Source organism: Dysidea avara, chromosome 5, assembly GCF_963678975.1.
Source record: "Dysidea avara chromosome 5, odDysAvar1.4, whole genome shotgun sequence".
NCBI classification, from domain to species: domain Eukaryota; kingdom Metazoa; phylum Porifera; class Demospongiae; order Dictyoceratida; family Dysideidae; genus Dysidea; species Dysidea avara.
This window is the reverse complement of record NC_089276.1, coordinates 35,220,567-35,243,462: the sequence shown is the minus strand read 5'-3', so window position 1 is coordinate 35,243,462 and position 22,896 is coordinate 35,220,567. Positions and strand designations below refer to the sequence as shown.

At 38.9% G+C, this 22,896-nt stretch overlaps 3 protein-coding genes across 3 annotated transcripts in view; 2 read left to right on the top strand and 1 right to left on the bottom strand.

Moving 5' to 3' along the window:
- Positions 1-4,488, top strand: part of LOC136256311 (metabotropic glutamate receptor 2-like) — a 5,812-nt gene extending 1,324 nt beyond the window's left edge. The window contains exons 2-3 of the mRNA XM_066049241.1: positions 136-2,830; positions 4,076-4,488. Of these exons, the coding sequence (XP_065905313.1) occupies positions 172-2,830; positions 4,076-4,239 (2,823 nt within the window). The 5' untranslated portion in view covers positions 136-171 and the 3' untranslated portion in view covers positions 4,240-4,488. The remainder of the gene's footprint in view (positions 1-135; positions 2,831-4,075) is intronic.
- On the bottom strand, positions 4,330-5,895 carry LOC136256314 (uncharacterized). The gene is made up of 2 exons (XM_066049245.1): positions 5,686-5,895; positions 4,330-5,234 (listed from the first exon to the last, which is right to left on the bottom strand). The coding sequence occupies exon 2, from the start codon at positions 5,221-5,223 to the stop codon at positions 4,555-4,557; it is 669 nt and encodes a 222-aa protein (XP_065905317.1). The 5' UTR covers positions 5,224-5,234; positions 5,686-5,895; the 3' UTR covers positions 4,330-4,554.
- LOC136256310 (dihydropyrimidine dehydrogenase [NADP(+)]-like) lies at positions 5,891-22,896 on the top strand. The gene is made up of 21 exons (XM_066049240.1): positions 5,891-5,989; positions 6,042-6,152; positions 8,481-8,634; positions 9,757-9,935; positions 10,045-10,128; positions 10,402-10,514; positions 10,569-10,650; positions 10,780-10,975; positions 11,866-12,035; positions 12,555-12,611; positions 13,101-13,254; positions 16,758-16,942; positions 17,066-17,281; positions 17,553-17,786; positions 18,129-18,212; positions 18,260-18,380; positions 18,642-18,845; positions 19,914-20,053; positions 21,486-21,587; positions 21,637-21,780; positions 22,443-22,896. Exons 1-21 carry the CDS (start codon positions 5,954-5,956, stop codon positions 22,755-22,757), a joined length of 3,081 nt encoding a protein of 1,026 aa, XP_065905312.1. The 5' UTR covers positions 5,891-5,953; the 3' UTR covers positions 22,758-22,896.

The following is a 22,896-nucleotide window of genomic DNA, read 5'->3' as shown; positions in this document are numbered from 1 at the left end:
ATAGTATTATGTGTGTTTAAAAGATTGCAGTGTAAAGCTTTGCTACATACTATTACTAGCTGTATGCAATTGTAGCTATTTAGATGTGTTTTATATAGCTATGTACATGTAACTGTAGTTCAAATTTTTCTGTAGGAAAATTGTGTTGGAGGATTGACATACTGTAGAGAAATGGCAAATATTTTACTGCTACTAAGTTCTTTTACGATTATTTATCCACCGTTATGTGCTGGCCAATACAACTTTGATTTGCTATCACAGCCAATAAACGACACACGTCTCAGAGGATTCAGGGATGCTGTGGACAAGGACTTTGTGTTTGGCGGGCTGTTCCCAGTCCATGAAGGAACTGGGTGTGTGTCGCTAAGAACAGAGAGAGGTCTTGAGAGGCTTGAAGCCATGCTGTTTGCCATTGATAAAATTAATAACGATGCCAATTTATTACCCAACCTAACAATTGGTTATGATGTCAGGGATTCCTGTGGAGATGAGACAGTTGGGTTAGATGAAGCACTAGATATGGTGGTGAGATCTGGTAGTTTGACAGTTGAATCATCACAGTCTTGTATGCAAGCTGGTAATTCTAGTACGAGGTTGTCAGGTATTGTAGGAGCAGCTGCCAGCGCTGTTAGCTTACCAACATCAACCCTGCTGGGATTACGTCTTTTCCAAACCCCGTTGGTTAGTTATGCTTCATCAAGTGCTGCTCTCAGTAACAAGAACCTTTATGAGTATTTCTTGCGTACAATTCCACCAGATAATCTTCAGTCCAGTGCAATGGTTGATCTGGTTTCACACTTCGGTTGGGAATATGTTAGTGTAGTGTTTAACAATAATGCTTATGGGGAGCCAGGAACTGATGCGTTCATTGAAAATGCTATGAATCGTGGAATTTGTGTCGATGTGAGAATGAGCATTCCTTTACAAGTGACTGGCTCCGAGAGTGAGTTTAATACAGCAGTTGATCAGACTGTTCAGGAATTACTAAACTCAACTGCCACTGTGGTGATTGTGTTTACTGATCAAGCAACAGTTTCTGCTCTGTTCAGAAAGTTGGATGAAACAAGGACTCAGAGATCTTTTATATGGATAGCGAGTGATGCATGGGCTGGATCGACTGCAATCCGTGATATGTATCCCACAATTGCAGCTGGTTTGTTTGCTTTTCAGCCATTTACAATGGAAGTGAATGAATTTGCTGACTATTTCTCACGCCTGAGACCTGATACAAACCAAAGAGACCACTTCTTCCCTGAATTTTATGAAGCAATATGTGGTATCAATTCAGTAAATTGTCCAAATGGTGCAATAACTGACCACGTTAACTATGAGCAAGGTAACATAGTGCCCCTTATTATTGATGCTGTGTACGTCTATGCACATGCAATACAAAACTTCTTAGATAACAACTGTGATAGTCCACTTGTTTGGAATCGTGTTGATCACACTTGTGCTGGCATGAAGCATCCGCTAACTGGTGAAACTTTACTAGGGTATCTTTTTAATGTAACTTTTCCTGGTACACAGAATCGTATGGTTAGATTTGATGAAAATGGTGACCCACAGGGAGTATACAGTATAACCAACCTGCAACGAAATGAGAATGGACAGTATGAGTATGTTACTATTGGTTTGTGGGATTCTGAAGATGGTGGAGAGTTGAGTTTACTTAATTCCACACAGCAATTTGGAGTTGATAATGATGATAATGTAATCGACAGTGTTCGCAGATCATCTTGTTCAGTGCCATGTCAAGAAGGCAAAAGACGCAGCATTACCAATCCAAACTGCCCAGCTTGTTTTGAATGTATTCCATGTACAGGTCCCAATTATTCCACAAATGATTCATCTACTAACTGTAGTTTGTGTGGTAACAACCACTGGGGGGATAACCCTCTCTCAGGGAGCACTCATTGTGTGCCAGTCACTGTAAGACATTTGGAGTATAGTAATGGATGGGCCATAGCTGCGATGAGCATTGCATCAATAGGAATCCTAGCACTGGGTGCGATAATTGTGATTTTTGTTATTCACTGGAATACCACTGTCGTAAAATCATCAGGCAGAGAGCAGATGATAATGTTAACGACTGGAATTGGAACGTGTTTTGTATTAACATATATTGTGGTGTCACCACCATCTACAGCAGTGTGCGTGTTCCACAGAATTGGTGTGTGGTTTTGTTTCTCTCTTGCATTCGGTGCTCTACTGATAAAAATTGTTCGTGTGGCTCGAATCTTTTACTGGCGTAATTCTGCAGCTAAAAGACCACCCTTCACTGATCCTATACATCAGGTGATCTTCACAGGATTAATAGTAGCAGGTCAGATGATCTTGGTAGCAATATCACTTGGGATAGATCCTCCATTAGTTGATAGAAGTCCTGATATTGTTAGAACTAATCCAATGCAAACTGGCAATGCTCCTGAAATTGTTGAGATATGCCAAGAGCCTCACGCTGCTTTACTAGTACTTCTGTTGTTATATAACTTTGTTCTCATTCTTGTGTGCACTATTCTGGGATGGGTGACAAGGCGTTTTCCTGGTAACTTTAATGAAGCCCGACATGTTATGTTCACTTCCTTCACAGTTATGGCAGTATGGGTGCTGTTTGTGCCTCTGTTCTTTGTAACCGAAGATGAGTTTAGAATTGGGATTCTTGCCCTTGGCATCGTCCTTAGCGCAGTAGGCTTGATGGTGGGAATATTCTCTCCCAAGTTGTTTATCATTCTGTTTCAAAGACACAAGAACAACAAGGAGTATGCTATACGGAAACAACAGGCTGCCATCCTTAGCCAGTCTCAGTCAACAGATTTCAGTCGGCAAGGAAGTAAGGCTGCTGTGTGTGTATTACATTATGTGTGTATGTAACATGCATACAAGAGTGACAGTTCAGTGTACGTACTAGTACAAAAGCTCACAGTTAGCTATACCCTTAATCAAATTCATGGCAGTTTGCTGGAGCCCAACTTTTGATCTGCCTACCATAACTAGATATGTGGGGGGATCATGAAGGTTTGGACTTTTCTTGCCAAAAGTATCACCCTAAAACCGGCTTCAAAATACCTTCATGGTACAGTATTGGTTAGGTATAACCAAGCCCAAAAGTGCCTTTAGTGCAATCCAAAATGCTTCCAAAGTTGCTACAATTAAAAAATATATATATATTTAGTGGAATTGTCTACTGACTGCCTCACTGACTGATTCCTTCAGACACAAGCATAACTCAATAATGGCTAAGGCTACAGGCTTGATTTTTTCCACTATTCGATGGTGCTTCAGCCTGACAGGTGCCATTAAGCATACCACAGTATGTACAATGCATGTTTCATAGGCTTTCCTATGTACTCTTTTGTGTCCCATTTATCTTTGCTTGCAGTGCAAGGTTGATTCGTGATAGTGCCGTGTGATGGCTTCCCTATGTTTGTTAGGAAGTTTTTCATTGTGACTAGATTGATTACAAAGGTCCTTCTCATTGTGTTTTCATTTATAACGCTGTGTAACTGGCTGAACATAGCTGAAAAAGAAACTTAATGACTACTTTGCTATTTCAGCAATTGAATAGTTGAACATGTGTTCAGACGAAATCAATAAGCCAAGCACCATTCTTTCTTCTAATGCGGTATTCACCAGTCTTATAGTAATGTTACAAAACTGACTTCAAGGGGAATCCTATTTATTTGCTTACTTAAGGGGAGGAGTACTAGTTGTGCTTATTTGGCTGCAAAAAATGATATTGAACTTCAAAAAATCTCATTCCAGTAGTCCATTCCACTGTTTATACACTGCCTTACAAAAAGTAGAGATTGAATGTCCTCTAATAATCTTCAGGAATTAGCAACCTCCCTTGTTTCATTACTTTTTATTTCTTTGATCTGTAATCTTCCTAATTTTCCTAGTTAATAGATTCTGGCTACATTTTGAGCATCAAAATTAATCACAATCAAGGAGTTGTATATTGATGACCTATACAGTAAGGTCACAAAGTTAGGCAGCTCTTTATAGTAGGCATACATTCACCACCAGTTGGCCACATATACATATCTCAACAAGTTGCTATTGTATTCCTTTGTAGCTTATACGAACAGAGTTAAAGTAGACACATCAGCACCAGTAAATGGGAATATGACAACTGACAGTGGAGTTGCAATGCCTTCATCTGATGCCGTCAAGATGAACACACTTGAAGGAAGAAAGTATCATCCTCCTGATGAAAATGACTCAACCACCACAGTGTAGAATAGTTTGATCACATACTTACAGTACTTTATTATCAGTTTAGTGCTGTGCATATTTGTCACCTATGTGTTGTTATGTACGTGTTACCCCTTTGTAATTCTACTATGTATTCATATAGCAATGCCTTTGTACGTGCTTCACATACGTTGTTACAATACACATAATATGATATTCAGTGTTTGTGGAATTACAGTGGAAATATTTAGCAGTGTATGTCATGTATTTTTATATCACTTTGATTTCTGCTTATATGTACGTATATAAGTATAATATTACTATTTCACACAATTTGAGAAGTTAAAAATGATGGATATTCTAGTACATCATAAATGAGTCAAACCCCTTAATAGGAGAGGTGAGGGTTTCTTCATCTTCCTCATCTTCTTCGTCATCATCAATGTGTTTGAGTTGATCCATTGACCTTCGTCGGCGTGGTACACGTGCTGGTGGTAGTTCCCTTTCATATTCTTCTATTTCTTGAGGTGGTGCACCAGAGAACACAAATGGTGGTTGATTACGATTGTCTCTTCTATAATTCTGATTGCTTCCAGGACGAGTGGAGCCTGACTGATGGCTAACTTCAGATCTCATGTCATACTCAGGATGTAAACTGTAAAACTCTGGGTCCATGAAGGTTCTGTCATTAACATCATGGGTCCGTGGGGGTGGGGGTGGCATGTAAGCCATTGGAGGAGGGGGTGGGACCCCATATGCATAAGGAACATGCGGTGGCGGGGGATACCCCATTGACTGAAAAGCATATGGTGGTAGTACAAATCCTTGAGGATGTGTGGTGCTGCGATGAAAACCACGTCTTCTGTCAGACTGTCTGCGTTCTCTTCTTCTCCGACCACTAAATAATTCCACAAAGGTGTGCCAGACTCGTCGCTTTTGTCTGGTGGCAGTTGGTGGAGCATTTTGTGCATGGTCCCTTGGACCAAGGTATCGTGGACTAGTCCGTTCTGATCTCATATTGTGTGCCATAATGTATCACCCTGTAGTGAGAAGGCATATATATATACTATACTGTATAGAACCACAAGTACAGTACATGTTTAAGTCTAATTGATCATGATGGATTTGCAATGGCTAGCAGGCTATATACCAGCCAATACTTAGCACTCTTGCACACCAAAACACATGCTTACCAGGCATGCCTACTAATTGCAATTCCAATATAAGGCATACAGCTGTGACAATAGTATCTTTTGTGTGCATTGTACTGTGTCAGTCAGATAAAGTTCATGACTATGTCTTCTAGCCAGGTACCTCGACTCAAAAGCGTGCATTGCATGAATAATTACTAGCTACAAGCACTTCAAGTGCAAGCCTGCCACCGCATGTATTGAATGTGCTAAGAGTGTTTCAAAAGCTTGGTTAACACAATGTCGTTGTTTTTTTTGGGAGTGCCATGCATACACACAACTGGCCATTCGGTATGCTTACCTCGCAAAATGCAAGCGATCAACCACGCCTCGTTTTATTTTTTCTTGCCGCACACTGCTCAGTTTCGGCGAACAAATCGAGAAGAGGGGTTGTACAACTCTTCAAACTGTTCTTCCTGTTTACGCCGAAATATGGTCGTTACATTCGACACTTCCACCACATGTTTTGAAAGCTTAATATGCCACGCCCCAGCTTTATAATCACGTGATTTTCTTACACACCCCTATCTCACGTGTTCTCTCTTTGAAAACAAAAGAGGTCAACAGCGATGTCCCTGGTATCCGTAGAACCGCCTGATATAGAGGTATGATGTTTAAGATGTGCTGATACGAACTGGTTTACTTCATGTTTTGTAGAACTTGTTGGCGCTTAACCCGAAAGTTCAGAACCACGCGAACTTGGTCTCCACTGTTGCAACGAAGAAGGCACGTGCACACTGGAAGAGAAATCAGGATAAGGAGTGTTCTGTAAGTATTCTTAACTGCGTATTTGTAATAAGGGACTAGTTGATTAAGCACCAAGAACCTTGACTTGTGACTTATTATTGTGGCGTTGCCATGTGACTGTATGGTCAAGGCCATGCTTGATACGAAATAAAGTAATTAGTTTTAGAGCGCCACAATCGATATCAGCTTTTCTACCAGTATACAGTAAATATTTTGTAATTTTTGGTTATGGGTTGCAAATCCTCCTTGATCATTGACTTGGTAAAAATATGATGATTTGAGTTTGACTGTAGTCCCAGATCTACTTACAGTGAGCAGCGCTTGTGTGTTACCCACTTGACCAAATGTTATTAATTATTTAATTCCACAAAAAGATGTACCTCAAATGCTCAACTATTACAAGTATGGGTGAGACCATTATCTGAAGTGTATGTTTAATCCCTACTTTAACTCTGGTTATTATGTGCGCATGTTATATTATTAAGCTAATATAGTTGAAATTACTGCTGCAAGCTTGTGCTACGTAATTTGGAAGCAGAAGATCATTAGAACAAACCAAGTGTCACAGTACACTCAGTACCTTGCTAGGGATGTGTTGAGCAAATACTACTGTCTGCTTGACTGCCTGTAATAATGATAGCTGTTCCCAACTCCTTAGGATTGCAGTTTCCAAATTGTTTGACTGAATGCTGATACCTAAATTGCTTGAAGCATGGATAATGCTCTCTTAACTCCTTGTAATCATTTGCAAGTGCATATGCTTAATCCATTAACTGTCAGGCCTCATGGAGGGCTATACGGTGCTTACCAAAATGTGCTATATTAGACAAAATATAGGTTGAAATATATAAAATCTATGCATGAATTTGTTTGCTATGGACTTAGGAACACTGCTGGTATGTTTTTGTTTGCCACAAAATTGTTATTAAACATTATACGCAATAAATTGGCGAAAACATGCATTGTAAGTGTAACAACTTCAGACTTTATTACTACTCTACAATGTTTCCTTATGGTGAAATTTTCTTCCATGGCTGCTTTCTGTGAGTTTCAGCAAAACTTGTTTTAACGCATTTGCTTATCAGCACGTGGCCACCTTTGTTCTCCAGAACAGTCATCACAAGTAAGTTCTATTGATCTGCTTCACTTTATTGTAATACGAGACACTATTAGTGACTATAGTAACAGTACTACTACCCTATTCCAGCTAGTTAACTTTTCCACATTATGTAACACTCATGGAATAGTCCACAGGAAGCATAGCTTCTATGGGTGTGATCAAATTTCAGTATAAGCGCACTACCTATAGAAATGCACAGCAACATTGATAGCTAATCCAAAATATACTCTACATGTAAGTTATATCACTTAGTACCATGTGGAGCCAATGATGGTTGATGGGTTAACAAGTATAGTAAATAAGACAAAAAAAAAAAATCTCCACACTTGCACCTAATAATCAGAGTCTATGGTACGTATGCTGTTATATTACTAATTGTATCGAATGTATGCCAATTATATAACCTCCTTTTCAGCTATATATGCTGTGTGCAATAATGCATATGAAGAAAGCTATAGGAAATACATTAGCTTGATCCTCATTTTGATTGCATAATGGTTGTGATTGCCATTCAACTGAACACGTCCCCTGACTATCAATTACTGAAGATGGAAAGTGGCCTTTCTGTTTCAGTTTCAACTATTTATGTTCCACCTGTTGTAAAGAAGAGTACAAGAAGTGCCTTTGCAATCAATCCAGTCTCACTACAGAAATTAAAGCACTGAAACTGTGACATGTTACTGCCAATCAACGCTAGCGGTAGTAGAGAGAGAAATGGGACACACAAGAGGCCAAAGGCAAGTCCATAATGTATGCATTGTAATTCTGTAGTTGGCACAAAGCAGTGTCGATCAGTGATAAAATTAGGCCACAATTCAATATTACCATACTGTATTGTACTAAACTATTGGCAGAAGGTCAGCAGTGATAATGATCAAAGAATCAGTTCCTGTATGGTGATATGCTGTCAATGGAATGCTTTAGGCCTATAGATACCAGTTTGATGAAGGCCTTGCAAAAATTATATTTTCAGTGGGAGAAAGTGTCACCATCCTCCTTTTGTTGATTGTCTGTATACTATGCTAGCTCTTTATAAATACCCTACTGTGTAGGGATTGATTGTGGGTTTTGGTTTTCACTTATTCTGGTTGCATAATGTCTTTATGACCCTTGCTATTGAGGACAATTTTTCTTATTGCAAGCATGACCCTATTGATGAGGGCCAACTCTACTCATTTACTATATCCTTGTACCACACTGTGTTATGTACTTGGTTACTATGGTCACAGAGTTGTGGTTGTTTGGAGAAGAACTTTGATGATATCAAGCACACAACGTTGAGTGAGAGAGCTGCCCTCAAAGAAGCTGCAAGATGTCTGAAGTGTGCTGATGCTCCTTGTCAGAAGAGCTGTCCTACACAACTGGACATCAAGTCATTCATAGGTAACAGTTGTTATTATATATGGCTATATGGCCAGCATGCCTGGTTACCGGAAATTGTTCACAGTGGTAGTATACTAATGATAGGGATTAAAATCTTGGATTCAATATTTGGAATGAAGGTGTCCCACCCGGAAGTAATTTCCACTGCTAATAACACTGATTCAATTTGTCCTAAGTATTTGTATGTTTTATTTTGATTCATTTGTGTACACTTTTTGTCTGTCATATGCCCACACTGCTGGATGTTATACAGCCACATATGTAGTCACAATATTTAACTCATAAACCCACATACAGTGTACTGTAACACACACAAAAAACAACATAAAAATGTGCATGCTTTAAATGAAGTGCTATAACTTCAAAGTGTACTTCCTATGGCTACACAGTGTACTTCCTATGGCTACACGGTGTACAGAACATCATCCTACTTGTGATGTTGCCATAACGCTAAATCATGAGACCAAATTTTTGACGTGTCAACAACTTTCTGGTGAAACTCTTTACAAACCTTTAAAAGGATCCATAACTTGGATGATGGTCAACTTGCAGTAATCTCCTTTCAATTCTCCGTTAAATTTCCAATCGAGCCATATGTCTCACATCATAAATTTATTAAACCCATAATGAAAAGTAAATTCATGGCAAGAATTTTACCAAAAATGTGAGTTACTGTGCTTCATAACAAGTAAGCCTCTAGTTACAGGCTGTAAACTGTTAAGCACATACATTCCATTGTTTCTAAACTTTTCTGCGACATAGACGGACGTACACCCTTATAGTTTGTCCCTTCTTGTTGACCAGTTACTGTATACACCCATCAGTGACCGACTGGAAAAGGAAATCCAAAAGGAAACTCCTACACTAAACTTTACACAATTACTAACAATGCTTTTGGTTGTCTACAGAATACTCACATAATGGGGACTGTGTTCATTTGAACTTCTCCAAGTAGCTCACTAAATAGACTTGATCAATGTGTAGTTTTAGGCTAAAGGAGTTAATGTTACCCCACCTGATGTTGCCATATATGCCTGTATTGTGTAAACACCAAAAGTTTTATGTGGTTTAAGGATTAGAGCTTCGTATGTTTGTACAATATTGATACTGTGTCTATTTCAGGTAGTATAGCTACTAAGAACTACTATGGTGCTTCTAAGGCAATTTTCTCTGACAATCCTCTTGGTCTAACCTGTGGGATGGTGTGTCCAACAAGTGACTTGTGTGTGGGTGGTTGTAACCTGTATGCTGCAGAAGAGGGACCTATCAATATTGGAGGACTTCAACAGTTTGCCACTGAGGTTATCAGTGTGTGCGTGTAGTGTGTGCGTGTGTGTAGTATGTTACATACGTAATACAGCACACTGCTCACACACATGTGTACTACAGTATTTACTTCATTCCTTGCAGACATTCAAGGAGATGAGACTTCCACAGATCAGAGACCCCAGTCTGCCACCCCTTGAGTCATTACCAGAAAGCTACCAAGCCAAGGTGACTGTACTGTAGTGGTACTAGTGCTTCCCCTAATGCGCTAAAAGTGTGTTGCAGCTTTAAATATGTGATTGGACCTGTGGCCCTGTAACATTTTATTTGGCCATGCAATTTTATTTCATTTAATTGGCATTTTAATACACGAAGTTTTGTGTTAGTAATGTAGTAGTATGTAGTTTGTTACCTAACTTCTAACGATATTGGATGTTCTTGCTAATAATATTTTGGTAAAGAATTTTACAAGTATGTCGCCATTATGTATGTTGTACGTAGGTGGCATTAATTGGGTGTGGACCAGCTTCAATTAGTTGTGCCACATTCTTGGCTCGGCTTGGTTACCAGAACCTGACAGTATTTGAGAAATGTGATTACATCGGAGGGCTCAGGTGAGCCATGTTAACATAATGGCTGAATCACATGATCTTGTTATTCCACTCTAGTTCTTCAGAGATCCCTCAGTTTAGGCTACCATATGACGTAGTGTCCTTTGAAGTGGAGCTGATGAAAGACTTAGGAGTGAAGGTAAAGACAGAACTACCTACTGATCTCTCATTAGAAGCATAGAAATTTTGAAAACTGAACATTACCAATTTTGATATACTGTATCTTACAACAGTGTAAAAATATAACTTTCTCTCCCTTTCATCTCAGGTTGAACTAGGCAAAGGTCTTGGTAAAGATGGTTTATCAGTGAAGGGGTTGCTAAGTGAAGGATATGAGGCAATCTTCCTTGGGATTGGCTTGCCAGAGCCAAAGATTGTTCCGATATTTGATGGACTGACCATTGAACAAGGCTTCTACACGTCAAAGAACTTCCTACCAGTAGTAGCTCAGAGTAGTAAACCTGGTAAGAATTGGGCACTGCAACTTGGATTTTAAATACGAGTGCTTGTTTTTACCATAATTATCTATTAACTAGATCCACTCAAAGCCATACCGCATACCCAGAAATTTTTGCAGTATGTACGTTTCACAGTTACGTACTTTGTCAGGATTTTCGCATTATAAATGTTGCAGATCACTGTAGTCTCGTGTGCCAGACAGTTTGTGTAGAGCGGCAATAATTTGTCGCCCCCACACAATCTGGCACATGGGACTAAGATTGATTCGAAGATTTTTGATCTCGGCCACACAGCTATGAAGGGTCTGGATTGATATTTACTTCAAGCATCATACCAATTGCTAAAGCACGTAGCACAGTAACAGCAATCCCTATGTCAGGCATAGTCTAGTCTTGCAGTAGATCAGCTTCTTTTGTGAGCCACACCCACTTTATATTGTGATACTGTTTGTAAGCATGATTATGATTGTGGAGTCCACATATGCCTACAAATGGTATCACACACCAAAAGCCACTGCAAAAACTGTGAAAAGTACATGGCACAAAAATTTCCGGCACTGCATACGGTAGGTTTTTAGTGTTGTGCAATATCTGGATTTTAAAAATCACACATTTTCTGTTGAATATTAATTACATAGGAGGACTAATTGTGTGAGTAGAAGATCTTTATAAGCCTGCTTTACCTGCAACACAAGTTGTGTCAAGACCTTCAGTTCTGGTCACTGTAAAGTAATAATAATAAAACACAATAAAATTACATGTATCCCACTTAGGCCGGCCTATGTACATATCTTGGAAGAAGTCCAGTGCTTGCATTGAATAAAGTCACAGATTTGTTTACTGTAAATGTTGCCTATTCCAGGGTTATGTGATACAGTTTTGTGTTTTACTTGCAGGAATGTGTGCGTGTAAGAGCAAGCTACCCAGTATCCATGGCAACGTTATAGTACTAGGTGTTGGGGACACTGCATTTGATTGTGCCACGTCAGCACTACGTTGTGGAGCTCGCAAGGTTTACATTGTCTTCAGGAAGGGATTCACTAACATCAGAGCTGTTCCTGAGGAGGTATGTAATGTGATTGATTGTAATGTGATCTTGATATATTGCATGTTGCATAATCTTGAGGGTGTGTCATGTGATTTGAAGTTCAAAACAAAAAAAAAGAAGCAATTTGATTGGTCGAAATCTTTTATGTTGTTGTGTAAATACAATGAAAATCCTCAAGAAAGGACACCTTAAGTTGTGAACAATGTGATAATCAGAGAATTTCTCTTTTGTACTGCGTTATTCACAAGCCATTTAATTTATTTATTTTTTGCCTTAAAGTATACAATCAGACTAATTACCAATGATGTAAGCACTGGAGTACCATTGTGGTATTTTGGTTCCAATGATGTACTCAATTAGGAATCCCTGAAAAGTGAAATGGTATGGCCCTGAAATCAAAACACCTTACTTATATAGGCCACTTCATCATGGTCCCAGATGGTTCCACTGTATCACAACTTAGCTTGTAAACACACATTTAAGCTACGTCAGACTATATTATTACACTGTAGTTCATGTGTTGTTGTGCGTACACAGATGGAGTTGGCTAAAGAGGAGAAATGTGAATTCCTTCCCTTCCTGTCCCCTCATAAAGTAATGCATCATGTACCTTGTGTATACTTGTATCTGTATTATTTAAATAACTGTATAACCTGCTTTAAAAGTTAATACATGGATGTGTTGTATTGATTGGTACTTCTGTTGGAGGCTCTTATACATGGAATGTGCAATAATTTCACTGCTCAACTCTGAACTTTGTTCTCTTTTTTAAAAGCAGTCATGTCAGTTAGCTGGTATTTTTTGTTTTGTCGTCGGGAAAACAGTTTTTGACTGAATGACAAATATATGTAATATAGGCTGTCTACGAGACTAAAGAAAGCAGTTTCCCTTCCCCACTAAAATTCTCTAATAGAACATACAGTAGATTCTAATAAAAACTCACCATGTGTACCTCTAATTGAACAGTCGGTGCTGCTTGGAACAAAGTTTAGTATGAAGGTGTACTGATGACCAGCTGTATGTAACAGTGTTATTAGAGCTATATATGTGATTTGAGCATGTGTTATATGCTGTGTCCTACAGGTGGTTACCAAGAATGATCACATTGTTGCTATGGAGTTTTGTCGTACAGAACAACTTGACGACGGTAGCTGGACAGTTGATGATGAGCAAACAGTGAGACTAAAGGCTGACTTTGTCATCTCTGCGTTTGGATCTCAACTTGGCCAATCTGATGGTAAACATCTATGTCATAGAAAAGTGTTCAAGTTTGCAGACATTTTCTCCTTACTACAAGTGTTTAAATAACTCCTACGTACTTCAGTATTGTGTATAGGAAATGTGTGTTCACCTTCTAGTGCCCAACTGCTAAAGTAGGTAGCTTTCATAGTTGGGGGAGGGGAGGGAGCTAGTAAATGAAATGAAAATTATAGTACTTGTAATCTACTGGTTACAGTAGTAAACTACATGCATACTGACGTTACAATGCTTCAACACGTAATGTTAGTGAACTTGCGATTGTGGGATGGAGTTTATAATTGTTATCATTTTTGTACTTCACTATTGGGACAGTAAGTAAGTTATTATAGTAAGTTAAGTACTTAGGACTGTAAGTTACTAACCTATTTCAATGTAGTAGTAGTAGCTTTGCTGTTCCGTGGTCTGTTCAAAGGCTGATACACGGTGGGTAGAAATACGCATCCACGATTACCCAAACAATTATTTTGTGCCTTCATTATCCTTTAGTAAAAACCAACTAATCTATCTTAGCAAATATGCTAAGCTTAGCAACCACTACAAAAATGAGTCCCACAATACAAAGCTCTAAGTTGCTCAATATAACAAGTCAAAGCACATTGATTCTTTGAACTGGCTGGGTATCAAAGTCATTGGCAAACCGCTTTCCCATGATATTGCCCTGGCAATATATGCAAGTTAAACACCGAGTGGCGCCTTTGAACTCCCACGCTAAAGTGGTATATAACCAAACAATGATACCGGGAACCGATGGTTTAGCATAATTGTGGTGCTGAAACTGTTTCCACCCTCCTCTGAGGCTCATTGGAGCCTGGCAAAAAATTTCTGAGTTCTAATCACATTGTTTCTAATGTTATCCATGATGTTAGTTAAGTCTCATTCACTCCTTGCATAGTAGAAGGTGTACAAATCAATTTTTTCACAGTAATCATCCCACCACATTACTTGTTCTATATCAAAACAACATTCTACAAACCATAGATACTACACCCACCAGGGATTGGAAACTGGTTGTTTATGATGCCTCTATCTGCACCTCTGTTGAGACCTTTCTACATGAAATAAATCTATGCTATGCCAAGTTATCTTCCTACTGCCGATACTGTAGTCACAATAATGAAACAGTAACAGTAAAAGCAACTTCCAAGGAAGCGTCAAAGTGGTTGTGAACAACGTAATTCCTGCACGTTCAACTGAAACAGTAATATTTTATGCTGTTGACACGTGTAGTGACTTTTAAAATAGAATTTTTTGTTTTCAAATCTTTAGTTGAGTTTCAAACTGTGTTGATTCGATTAACTGATGTCTTATCTATCAGGAAATAGATAAGGAAATGAAACGATAACTTCCACAGGACATTGATTCGTTACGCTAGAGCTAGCAAAAGAAGAAGAGCTGGGTGAAGCGCAATAGTTGAAAAACGCCTTTGTGATGAAGGAAGCTTGTTACAATTACGCTGGTTCGATTCGTCGTACCAAGTTACCTGCACAGTACAAAATTGGCTTTTGTAGAAACCACCATTTGAAACTTAGAGCTAGCAAAAGTTTGAGAGCGGCCACAGGAGTAATCGTCCTTAGCGTCCTGTCACAAGTGCAAAATATTCATGAGTGAAATATTGTTTTTGGTAGTCAAAGCAGTCACGAAATATTCTCATTGTTGAATTCCCGATCTATGGTATTCTTTGATGACAAACATGGAAGTGATTCTGATTACTATGTAGTAGCCAATTTTAGTCACAGACCTTTTCACAACTAAAGGATGATTTCTTTAAAACATGAACAGTGTTTTTACTGTTGCATTGTCAGTCTGAGAAAACGACACTCATCATTCAGAACAAACCATTTCAGTGTGCAAAAATTCAATAACTATCTTGTTATTATTGTTATTGTAACCTACAAAGGTATTAACATAAGGTCTAAACTTGAATCAAAAGCATGTGACTTACTAGTGCAGAATACAATATAACGGTCGGCCATCAGCCATTTTCTGACCAAGTGATGTTGTTGACTGATCAATGTAGCCGTTGGTCAGCCATTTGTGCCGATCAAAATTTTCACAACTGTAATTCTTTATTATTAGTCTTTATAACATGTAATATTATAGTTATTATTATTGTCATATCGTTATCTTTCCTTACCAAAGCTATTTAATTGCTGCTTGAAGTCGTGATCCTGTCGAAGTATCAACTCGATGTGCATGCGTAAGCTAGAACACTGCACCTTGTGCTTACCCCAATTATCGATTATGGGTTACAGTCGATGTTGTAAAGAAGCGATCACTACACTGACTACACAAGTGGCACTTTCCAGGAGAAGAAAAGAAAGTAATGTTTGCGAAGTGGGGGTACGATATTAAGTATAAGATGGCCATTTTGTGGTTAGAATGTGTAGAGAATGCACCGGCTGGAGAGAGTGGAATGAAAGTCAGGTGATAAAAGTGTTCTGCACACGGCAAGTTCGAGAGTAAGTTTTGATCTATTGCAGTTCACAAGAGAAACTTTAGCAATAACTAGTTGGATAGTTATAATTCAATCTGTGCTGACTCAACACCACTTGTACTGAACAAAGGATTTAACCCAGCTAGGTATACAAACTGGGTGTACAATAATATACATTGATTCATAGTTATTTTTTTGTTTTTTGAAATATGTATGCAGCAATACAAATTTTGTACATGTATTACTAATAAACACAATTAATTCTGTGTAAAATGTATGTGCATAAAGTTCAGTGATAAGTGGCTGAAGGTGGTCTCAGATTCAATCTCAGAGTGATCCTTTTTCAAAGATTTATTTGGGGAGGCATGCCCCCAGACCCCCTAGAAGGTTTGTGCTTCACACTGCGGATAGTACACCTCTATCTTATGGCCATGCAATTTCAGAAATGGCCAATCAAATTTACTTTGATTGGCCATTCTGTCTGAGCAATAATTTTCCCTTATATTGTACACTGTACTAGTATGATCTACACAGGTGAATCATACATGTGATTTATAGATATACAATATGACAATGCCTAAACTATGCAGACCAGCAATGGCAAAACGTATCATTGATCACACAAAACACTGACTAGTGTAGGACTAGTTTGAATTAAATGTTGTATCATGTATTCAAGGCTCATCCGAGCCTGCCAAAAATTCTGTAATATGGACAAAGATACAGATTGTTTTTATTACTTTGTTTATAGTCAAGTTTCATTCACTACTTATATAGTAGAAGGTGTACAAATCAATTGTGGGTTTTAGTTTTCATAGTGATTATACCACCACATTACTTGTTCTATATCAAAACAACATTCTACAAACATCAGTCTTGTCTCAACCACAACTGTAAACACCACACAATAACAGAATCACTACAAGTACCTCTTGATATTTTATTACCACACACACTAGCTGTATTTCCATATTTACACATTTTTCATAACACTTCTGCATGAGTGCATTACTGAAAATACTTGTGTCTTCCATTATCCTCTATAGTTGCTGCAGCGATGGCTCCAATAAAGTTCAACTCATGGGGAGCACCGGAGGTGAACTCAGAGACAATGCAGACTAGTGAGGCAGCTGTATTCTGTGGAGGAGACCTAGGAGGATATTGTAACACCACCGTGGAGGCTGTGAATGATGGGAAACAAGCCTCCTGGCATATGCACAAGTATCTCCAGGTATGTCGTTGACTTGCCTTTGGACTTTGTATAGTCTGTGTGTAGCTAGTGTGTGTTTGCGTGTAGCACAACTGCTAAGGCACTCGATCATGTATTCAGTGTATATATCATGTCCACTTGCAGTCCCTTCATGGTTTGTTTGTTCCTGCTGAGCCACGCCTTCCACCATTCTGCACACCAGTTGATCTTGTTGATCTCAGCGTTGACCTGGCTGGGCTTCACTTTGACAGCCCATTTGGATTAGCTTCAGCCACACCCACCACAAGTTCTGCAATGATGAGACGAGGCTTTGATGCCGGCTGGTCATTTGCTTTAACAAAGACCTTCAGCTTGGACAAGGTTAGTGTGAAATTGTTTATGCATAGATTGAAACTTAAAAGTATGGGATTACTGTGTGTAGCTCTTATGGTGGAGCTCCTATCCCAAGAATGTTTTTTTTTAATTTTTTTAATTTTTTTTTTTTATTTAGAAAATAGTTATAATGAATTTAATCTGTTGTAGGCAGTTTACCCAATTTGACAGTACCAACTAGTTGGGATGGTGATACAGGTTTCCTTGTATATATGTACTTGTTGTATGAGGTAATAATACAGCCATGTTGTATCCACAGGATATCATCACTAATGTGTCACCTCGTATTGTGAGGGGTACCACATCAGGTCACACATTTGGACCAGGTCAGGGAGCCTACCTCAACATTGAGCTGATCAGTGAGAAGACAGCAGCCTATTGGTGCCAGTCTGTCAATGAACTGAAGAGAGACTACAAAAACAAGATCGTCATTGCCAGTATCATGTGTGCATTCTCTAAAGAGGATTGGACTGAGCTAGCTCAAATGGCTGAGGTGAGGAGGGTAGCCATTATACTGTGAACTATCAGAGTAGTTTGGTGTTCTATTGAATTCATGCTCTTTCAATAGCTACAGTGAAACCTGTGTAATGTGGACTAGTAAAGTATCCCTTATTATGTAAACTAACCTGGAACACTAGGACACTCAAGATGTCACAAAACCTTTTAGTGATGTCCTCAGGGATCCACTCTAGTCTCAAAACTTTGTGTACAAAGTAGTGGAAACTTTTTGTTGCTGTAATTACAACCATACACTGGAGCGCCATGTAAATTATCACATAGTTTGGTGTTCTATATCCTCCTTGTCTCTATCATGTGATGTTCTTGTTTACTGTAGAAATCTGGGGCTGATGCATTGGAATTAAATTTGTCATGTCCCCATGGAATGGGAGAACGTGGAATGGGATTAGCCTGTGGACAAGTAAGAAGTTCCATTCCAGTTCCCATACTAATACAATATTATTACAGGATCCTGAACTGGTATTGAATATTTGCCGTTGGGTTAGAGAAGCAGTCAAGATCCCATTCTTTGCTAAACTAACACCAAATGTCACCGAAATTGTGGACATTGCCAGAGCAGCTAAAGAAGGTGGGCATTATTTGTAGTTTGCATGTCTTTATGAAAGCTTTTTTAGTACCACTTTTGTTGCCATGTCAGGTGTTGGGGTCTAAATGTGTGCGCGGCGCGCGCGCGCACGTGTGTGTGTGAATGAAATAGGTCCCAGTGGTCACATTTAATGGCAATAATTATTCTACTAGAGCATACATCACCCTTCATCATTGGTCTTAATAATAAATGTAAACAGTACAAATTTGTGTAGTGGATTTACTCATATTCCAATATATTCAGGAGGGGCAGATGGTGTTACAGCCACAAACACAGTGTCAGGATTGATGGGGTTGAAAGGTTCATCTTCAGCATGGCCTGCTGTGGGCAAGGAGCAGAAGACTACTTATGGAGGTGTGTCAGGAAATGCAATCCGTCCAATAGCATTGCGAGCAGTTTCTGCTATTGCTAACTCTTTACCGGGATTCCCCATATTGGCCACTGGAGGTAAGGCTGTGCGCATGTTGTTGTCTGTACATGTGTGTGTATGCGTGCGTGTGCACATGTGTTTACAATTAGAGTATGTCTGTTGTTAAGGTTACGGTCAACCGGAAATAGACAAAATTCTGCATGCTATACTTTTGGTGATAACTTTCCTTTGCTAATAAGCACACATCTTTACTTACTGGCCCATTAAAGTCCAAAGACTAGTATAATAGGTTGGAGATTTGAAGCTACTAGTGTTAGTCGCTCAATAGTTATGGTGTGGTTTGTGAAGGGCTTCGAAGCACTAATACATGTCAAACCGCTGGGAAACTAATACCATTTTCGCCAAGATGATTAGTGAAAAACAGCCAGCAGACACATGGGCAGGGGCAGAAAGCCATTAAGAAAGGATTACAGAGTGCAGCACATGAAAACAGTTATTAAATTTTCACACAAATCCTTCCAGTATCACTTAAAAATGCAATAAAAGCACTTTTTTGGTATCTGTCCCTGCGCCCACTACTACTGAACTGTTCTAAGCCACAACAACTAGCCTATCTAGTAGTATACTGTAGAAAACTGACATGAAGTAATAGTATACTGTAGTGAAATGCCAAAGAAACCACAAATAATTAGTGATGTCATTCAAGTGCCACGCGCTAACATAACTGACAGTGTATCACAGATATAAGCACCCAACAAGCTTTGCTTCACTAAGCTGATGTTTGCTCCAAGCCTTAAAGAACTAATTACAGTGTTAACCTTGATGCCCCTTGTAGACACAGAAGTCATCATGCCATACTACAATTAAACCATTACCAAATATATTAACAAGCTTTTATTAACTCATTTATGCAACATTTACGCTATCCTAGTGGTAAATAGCACCAAAAACCAAACACAAAAATCTAGCCTTGGTGCAATCACCATTTAAATTTTATGGCATATTATGCAATGTGGTATATACACTTAATGAAAGTTTTGTGGTGCACACTTTGTTAAGGTGTATGCATTTATATGTGATTATCTGCCTAATAGGAGATATTATGTTGACTAGTTTGCGTAGTCATACTATTTATTGTCTCTTAGGGGTGGATAGTGCTGAGGCAGCACTCCAGTTCCTTCATGCTGGAGCCACTGTAGTACAAGTGTGTAGTGCCATACACAATCAAGACTTTACTGTAGTGCAGGACTATCTCACTGGCCTGAGAGCCCTACTCTACTTGAAGGTATAAGCAATAATAGTGGAATTGTATATGTATTATGTAATGGTGCACAGTGAGCCAGTGGTACGGGTTGAAGTAACTGAGACAAATTCCTTAATAAAAAGAAGACTGTCTAACATACAACAGTCTCCATGACTTTAATAGAGCAGTCATTTGTGCTGTTCTAGCTTGCTTTACCATTGGATGCTCTGAGACCAGTTTAAGATCAAGAACTTTTAAACATTCGAAGTCTACCACTTTTAAGGTGTTTAGAAGGTCCTTATCATGCACTACGATAGTAGTGTATAGTAGGGACCACAAAGGAGTAGGCGTGGCCCACAAAATAAAATCATCCCAAAAACAACTTCAATTTCCCTGACGATGATGAGACAGTATTGGTTAGGTAAAACGAAGCTCAAACAAGCTTTCAGATCGACCTGAAACGCTTTCAACAAGTTGCTATGGAATTTTAGAAATAATTTAACGGAATTTTCTACTGACTGAGTGACTGACTGACTGACTGATGCCTTCAGACAAGCGTAACTCGATAACAGCTAAGGCTACAGGCTTGATTTTTTCACTGTTCGACGTTGCTTCGACCCAACAGGTGCCTTTTGGCATACTGCAGTACGTGCAATGCCTTCTTCATGGACTTACCAATGTCCTCCTTTGTGTCCCATTCATCTTTGCTGACAGCAAAAACTGTCGATTTGGCGCATAACGGAAATCGTCTGTATTTTTCATAGTGACTATTTTGATAGCAGAGATGCTTTTCGATCAGTTCTTGATTTGTACTGCTGTGTAACAGGTTGAAAATAGCCTACAACAAAGCATAATGGATAGTTCACTTTTAGATGATAATTATTGATATAACCCGGAGGGGCACCATTTCTTTTGATATGCGTGGATTGCAGTGGTGCTTTTTGAACAGTTCGTGATTTGAAATGCTGTGTAACAGGTTGTTGAACATAGCTGACAACAAAGTGTAATGGATACTTCACTTTTCAGACGATAATAGGGCGCGCGGCGTCATTTCAGTTGCGGTATGCGTCAGTTCACCAGTCATAATAATTATTTACAAAAAAGTTAACAAACAAGTATACAGAAAAATTTGGAATTTTCAACTAGAGTAGGGACCATAGTACAACGATAAAAAGCACTGAAACAAGCTGGAGTAGTGCACGACACAGTAAAACAATAAAAAGTGTTATATCCCTGCTGTGCTCAAGATACCATTATGGAAATGCACAGTAGGGATATAACACTTCTTATTGTTTTGTTATGATTTAATATCATGGACTACTCCAGCTTGTTTCAGTACTTTTTATCGATGTGCTATGGTCCCTACTCTAGTTGAAATTCCAAATTTTTCTGTGTACTTGTGATACTCACCACATTAGTATACAGTGTGTAATAATAGGTTTGAGTTGATTGCTACATCTTGTTACTGGTTTAGGCTGTAGACGAGCTAGGAGATTGGGATGGTCAGAGTCCACCTACTCCTAAACATCAAATAGGAAAAGTTATCACTCCTAAGATCAAGGATGTGATTGGAAAGGTACTCTTGCCAATAGTGACAGATAAGGTGTATTGTGATTTCTTTACAGTCGTTACCATCATTTGGTCCTTACCTGAAGAAGAAAGAAGAGCTGATAGCAGACTATAAGAAGACAATAGAAGTATTAGATGAATATCCACTGAATAACAGCCGACCTGTCTACAAGACCAGCAAACCAATTCCTTCAGTCAAGGTGTGGTTAATATTTTGACACTGTGTGTATACCAGCATTGAAACTAGGTTGGGATTTTGTCTGGGTTTCACCCGCTTTATAAATTATCTGGATTGTAGGATTGCATCATGTGCAAAATGAATGAATTAGTTTGGCAATGTAAAAGAGATTAAGTTATGCATTGTAGTGTGAGCCATGCTCACTTATAGGGATTGTGTGATACTGTCTGTAGGTTTGTGTGAAGCCACGCCCGTTTATCAGTAGGTGTATTGTAGACAGTCAGTGTGCATGAATCCATGTCTGTTGCCATCTGTAGGCTTACATGGGGCCATGCCCACTAATTGATTAATGTTTGATGTGCAGACATACACATAACTGCACTCTTCTGGGCCATGAAGTACGGTCACCTCAGCTATGTTTGGGACCTGGTCACTATAATGAAGTGGCCTTATTATTGAAGCTGTGAAGTACATTTGGGATGCTGGGACCTGTGCGGCACAGTCACCATAATGTGGTGATCTCATTGATGAGGTTGTGAAGTACACCTGACCTACTTGACATGGTCACTATTATTAATGATACCTTAGATGTGTTTGGGACCTGCTCACTATGTGCTAAATGAGATTAACTGTATTCATGTTTAGTATAAGAAGTTTTATGCAATTTATCATCTCTCCTTACAGGACATGATAGGGATGGCACTACCTAAGATAGGAGCTTACAATGAACTAGACAATACTCAACAAGTGGTTGCCATTATTGATGAAGACATGTGTATCAATTGTGGTAAATGTTACATGACCTGTAATGACTCCGGATACCAGTCAATCACGTTTGACCCGTTAACTCACCTGCCCCATGTGACGGAGGATTGTACTGGATGTACGCTGTGTCTCAGTGTGTGTCCGATCATTGACTGCATCAAGATGGTACCGAGAATAACCCCATACTTGCCAAGGAGAGGGATACCACTAGGAGTAACACCAGTTATCTCATGAACTAGTGTGTCAATTTGGTTGTGTTTGTATAGAGTTTATATTATTATTATTTTTAAATTATGTGTGTGAATTCTCAACTGCAAACACTAGAACTGTCTGTTTAATACATCATTAAGAAAATGTTGCTTCTTTTATGAAA